This window comes from Chrysochloris asiatica, unplaced genomic scaffold, assembly GCF_000296735.1.
Source record: "Chrysochloris asiatica unplaced genomic scaffold, ChrAsi1.0 scaffold00215, whole genome shotgun sequence".
Taxonomy (NCBI): Eukaryota; Metazoa; Chordata; class Mammalia; order Afrosoricida; family Chrysochloridae; genus Chrysochloris; species Chrysochloris asiatica.
In genome coordinates, this window is record NW_006408733.1 from 5,096,447 (window position 1) to 5,102,350 (window position 5,904).

The following is a 5,904-nucleotide window of genomic DNA, read 5'->3' on the forward strand; positions in this document are numbered from 1 at the left end:
CCAAGCCATGGTATTTTCAATAACCTCATATGCATGTGAAAGCTGGACAGTGAATAAGGAAGACCGTAGAAGAATTGATGCTTTTGAGTTATGGTGTTAGAGGAGAATATTGAAAGTGCCATCGGCTGCCAAAAGAACCAATAGATGTGTTTTGGAAGAAGTGCAGCTAGAGTGCTCCTTGGAGGCCAAGATGGCCAAACTATGTCTCTCATACTTTGGACATATTGTCAGGAGGGACCAGTCCTTTTAGAAGGATATCATGTTTGGTAAGTGGAAGGTCAGAGAAAAAGAGGAAAACTCCCAACGAGATGGATTGGTCAAGTGGCAGCATCGATGGACCCAAGCATGGCAACAATAGTGAGGTTGGCCCAGGATTGGGCAGTGTTTCATTTTGCTCTGCATAAGGTTGCTATAGGTCAGTACCGACATGATGGCACCTAACAACAACATCCTTATTCACTATAGTCCCAAATTGGGAATGTGTCAAATGAATTTAACAGTAGAATGGCTAAATAGTGATATATTCAAACAATGAAATCCTACACATCAATGTTACTTTCCACTTGTGGGTCAGAACTGGCTCAATGACACTTAACAACAACAACCTGTAGAGTGAACGGTAGAGCAATAGACTAGTTAAATGATAAATGATATCAGACAAATTAAGAATACCAAAGAAATACGATAAAAAGTTGTATTATCTTTGTAACTGCAGTTTTACATTATAATCAAAAAGGAAAAAAATAAATTAAATAATTAAAACAAAAAAATACTTCATAAAACAGTAGCATTTTAAACCTTATAAATGTTTATTATGCTACATTGCCTGGTAAAATCAAGCTATTTTACCACTCAGCATCACAAGCACTTGCAATTGCTCAATGTCTTAAAATATATTGTCATCAGAAACTATTCTTCTTTGACTTTACTTACTCAATGTATTGTTGTCTGTGTGAATACCTTGTATAACAGATGTTCTGAGTAACAATTCAACATCGGAACCAATTTTCATCAACTGTTAAGAAAACCAAACAAATAGAACGGATTCAGCAGGGTTTTTTTCAGTGGTTCATAAGAATGTACTATGAAAATTACACGCTTACAACAATTTCTTTTTGGCTATACTGTCTTTGATTTTTAATAACCATTCTAAGCAGAATAGGAAGCACAGATGTGCATGTAGGTTTAACTTTTATCCATTCATTCCTATGTTGCTCTAAAAAATATTTAGGGTATATTTTGTTGTGATGTGTATTTTACAATGATTTCAAGTTGCACAGTTTGTTTGCTTTTTGTTGGGGGGAGTGGGGAGGAGTGGTGAATCTTTCATTTGTAGAGTAGGATGTTCCAAACACTGGAAAGTGTATTACACAGGATTCAATACTCTTGGGTTCCAACTTTGGCTCTGTTATTAAGTGATGGCCTTGAGTTAATCACCTACTCTTTGAGTGTTAGAGCTCATCTAATGTAAAGTGAAGTGTTGGAGTAGAATGAACTATCAAAGCCATGGACACCATAGCTATTAAGAGTCCTCAATTTTTAAAAACATAAAGACATTTTGAGAGGAGACAAAAAAAAATGTAAGAAGTACTGATCTATAACAGTCTAAGATTCCTTTTAGTGCCAAGACTTCATGAATCTTCTAATCTACGACATTGTCACTATCTAAAAACTACTACAGGTATGCATTGCTTAATGTCTGTTTGGACAACATCTGATCACATATACATCCGTGACCCCAGGTTTATTATATACTTGAGCAAAGGTTTACAGAAGTTAGTTTCACATTCAATAAACTATACACTTCATGTCATTACAATGATTGTATTCCCTTGCATGGACCATCAGTTAACAGTTTTTAACTTCTATTCACTTGAACTCCTCCCAGTGTATTCCACTACCTTCAGATTTCCTGTGTCAACCTCCCTCTTATCGTATACTGCCTTCCATAGCACCCAAGTTAACATGTGTGGTGTGGCGCTGTGGTTTAATGCGTTGGACTGCAAAGTCGTTTTGGACTACAAGGTTGGTGGTTCTAGCTCACCAGCTGTTCCTTGGAAACCATACAGGGTCATTAAGAGTCAGAACTGACTTGATGGCACTTAACAACAGCAACCCTCTACCCAGTGAGTAATTTTCCTTTCCTCCCACCCTGGTAATCATTATAGGATGTTTCTTTTAGCAAGAAAATATTTTTTTAATTTTTTACAAAAGTGGTCTCACAATATTTGTAATTTTGTGATTGACTAATTTCACTCAGCATAATGTCTTCCAGGTTCATCCATGTTATTAGGTGTTTTGCAGACTCATCATATTCTTCAACATTGTGTAGTATTTCACTGTGTGTATGTACCAAAGTTTGTATCCACCATTCTGCTCCTCTGTCCTCTTGAGAGAGCATTCAAATCCATTTAAATTCAGTGTAATTACTGATAGGAACGAATTGATTGCTATCATTTTGCTGCATGTCTTGTTTGTGGTTTTGCTAGTTTCTCTGTTCCACATAATTTTTTGCACTGAGATAATTTTGTTGTGAGGTTTTGTCTCGTTTTCTTCACTGCTGTTGTTTTAATGCTTACTAAATCTTTTTGATTTTCTTCTTTTTCATTTTGATGTGAAGGAGTATTAACTTTCTTTGAGGTTGCCCTGTAATTTATTAATATTTTTTACCTGTTTAAAAGTCTGTTTTATCTCCAAATTTACTTGACTTTCTCCCCTTTTTGAAGTTCTATATCTATACTGAACCTTTTTTTTTTTTTTGCTTTGTAGCTGACTTCATTATAAATTGATATCTCTGTTTCCCTATCTTCAGTCTTGTAAGTTTGTTTTGGAGTCCTGGTGTGGTACTATAGGATAAGCACTGGGCCACAAGGTCGGTTTGCACTGCAAGGTCAGTGGTTCAAACTTACCAGCTGCTCTTCCGAAACCCTATACAGGGTGCTATGACTTGTAACTGACTCTATGGCACTTAATAACAGGGCTAGTTTTACTTTATATCTGAATTAAGATCTAGGAGTTGTTGTCATGTATGCCATTGTTGGTTCCCAGTTCATAGAACACCCGTTATTATTTTTTGTAAAGTTGGTCTGGTTGTTACAAATTCCTTTCATTTGTTTTTATCAGAAAATGTCCTAATTTTGCGATTACCTTTCAGGGACAGCTTTACTGGATACATGACTCTTTGTTGACAATCTTTTTCTTTCACAGTTTTGTATATGTAATCCCATTGCCTTCTTGTTTGCAGAGTTTCTGCTGAGAAATCAGAGTTTAGCCTTATTGGTTCTCCTTTGTTTTTCCTGAGCTGCTCTCAGGATTCTTTTCTTGTTTTAGGTTTTGAAAAGTTTGATTATGACATGTCTTGGTGATTTTCTTTTGGGGTCTGTTTAGCTTCTTGAAAGGTTATCTTCTCATCTTTCATGATGTTAGGGAAGGTTTCTTCCAGCAACTCTTTGACAAATTTTCCCATGCTTTCTATTGTCTCTTCCTGTTCTGGAATTCCAACCACCAATAAGTTATTCCTCTTCATGGTGCCCCACATGAATCTCAGGCTTTCTTCTGATTCTTTCTTTCTTTTTTTTTTCAAGATTGTTCTTCTAGCTTACTCCTATTGAGAGATTTATCTTCAAGGTCACTCATTTAGGCTTCCATTCATTCAAACAGACTCCTTTCTCCTTTCAATATATTGCCCATTTCTGAGATCTTAGCATTAATCTTATGGATTTCTATTTTCTGATTTTGTATTGTTTCAAAATTTGCATTTATTTTGTTCATGTTATGTTTTCCTAAATTATTCTAAGTTTTTTTATGTGTTCTCCTTGCTTTCTTTGATCTGTCAATCTGTTGAATGCACCTAAATATTACTCATTTGAATTCTTTCTCAGACAGTTTCATTACCTTTTCTTCCTCAGAAACATTTTCTGGCTCTGCATTTTGGTGATTTGTTTCTTTGTGTGAGCTAAAATTTTCTGTCTTCTCCAAGACATTGTGGTGTTATTGTATTTGTATTTAACTGATGACTGTATGTTAGCATGTTCTTAAGCTCTCACCAGGTAGGGCTAAAGTAGAAAAAACACACACAGAAAAATAGAATAAACAAATAAACAACAGAGAAAACAGAATATAATAAAAGAGAAAAAAGAAATAAAAATAGGCAACAACAAGAAAAAAGAATAACTAAAAAGAGAAAAGAAGGACAAGAAAACTGAGCCATACAAGAGAAACATAAGTGAAAAAATGAATAGGAAAAAAACTAAAAACTAAAAAAAAAAACAGAGAGAGGGATGACAGAAAGAAAAATAGAGGAGAGAGAGGTAAAGAAAAATCAAGAGTTAAAAAAGGAGATGAGGGTGAAAATAAGAAACAGAAAAGAAGAAAATAAAGATAGAAAGGATGAAAGTCAAGGGAAGGGAAAGAGAGGAAGAAGAATTAACAAACAAAAATGAAACAATGACAGGAAAAATATACTAACAAACAAAAACCAATATAGTTATTAGACCCAAAGTGGAGAAAATTCTGGGGTGCTCCTGTGGGCCAAACAATGCAAAAGGTGGGTGGAGGTGGGATGTGATAACTGAGTCCCCAGCTCTAGATAGAGTTCCTAGAGATCTAGATGTTGTCTATACTCAGGCAGCCAATCAAGAAGTAGTTTCAGTGCCTGTCAGAACCCCAGAGTAGCTGGGGGCAGGGTGGCAAATTACTAAGGCTCCTGCTAGTCTAATTCTGCCCTGGAGGCTCTAGATTTTATAGATCTGGGGCAAAGCCTGCCTAAATCCAGGTGCCAAGGCAGCACAGTAGGCACCTGCCTCAAACTGGCTCAAACTGCACAGCTCAAAACTCCTGGAGAACAGGGTCTATGTTGGGAGTGAATGAGGGTGGGGGCTGGCATCACTTGTGTTATCCAGGGCAGTATGGAGAGTAAGAAGGAATCCCACCTTTTATGTCACTTGTGTGAATCTATGCTGTGAGACTGCCATCTGTTTGTCTCTGCAAAGCTGCTTGAGTAAGTTCATTAATGCAGTGCCGCTTCTAGCTGGCAGTCAGTCTCCATCTTTGTGGCCCGTGCTCAGCTTCTCCTATAAGTAGGTATTCAATCCACTTCTCTGACTTTTCCTCTGAAGTCAGGGTTGGTTTCAGGATTGTCCTCTATGCCTTGTACTTTTGTTGTAGAGGGTCTATATAGTGTGTCTGCTTAGTCTGCCATCTTGCTGGAAGTTTCCTTGGTTTTTATTTTCAAAGGGAAAGCAGCTCTCCTTTTGTTTATTATTTTCCCATAGTGATTTTAAAGACCCTAGATCCAGCAGTAACAAGGACGAGTGGATGCAGACTCCCATAAGGTTTTAATAGAGTGTTTACACATGTCCAAATCATATATTATCATTTTAATTCCTGTCATGAACTAATGATCTATTCCCTGTTTACTCTATCACATAGTCATAGAGTGAAATTTCATTTTGTCTCATTAGCTCAATATACAGTTGTTTTAAAAAGTATTGTCCTTTACTAAGTATAAATGCATTTTCATAAGATTTTCTTAACATGTGAAAATTTTATTAAGCATGGATTAGTTTCTCCAATTTGTACCTTCCTCCTTATCCAACCAAAATTTGGAATCATAACTACTTCATGTAAGTAACTTTCTGGCTTTTATTTTCTTCCTAAGGGTCCTTTCCTACCTTTATCGGAAGTTAGTACAGAAGCTGGAAACAGAAACAATGTGCCTATGCAGTACGATTTTAAACAGGAAAAGATTTGCACATTTTTTCAAAAGCATAGTAATGGGAGTACTAGCAGCTCAAGAGTAGTGCTAGCAAACCGTCTTCAACTAGTGCAAGTGACCACAAATGCAAACATAGAAAGCAAAGCAAGAATAGTCCATAAAGTGTTTGAGGATAAGAAAGAAATGGG

The 5,904-nt window shown here is 36.3% G+C and overlaps 1 protein-coding gene across 1 annotated transcript in view; it reads right to left on the reverse strand.

The window, feature by feature from the left end:
• The window catches only part of LYRM7 (LYR motif containing 7), a 43,507-nt gene that overhangs the window by 16,332 nt on the left and 21,271 nt on the right, over positions 1 to 5,904 (reverse strand). The window contains exon 4 of the mRNA XM_006872949.1: positions 934 to 1,015. Coding sequence (XP_006873011.1) covers positions 934 to 1,015 — 82 coding nt within the window. The remainder of the gene's footprint in view (positions 1 to 933; positions 1,016 to 5,904) is intronic.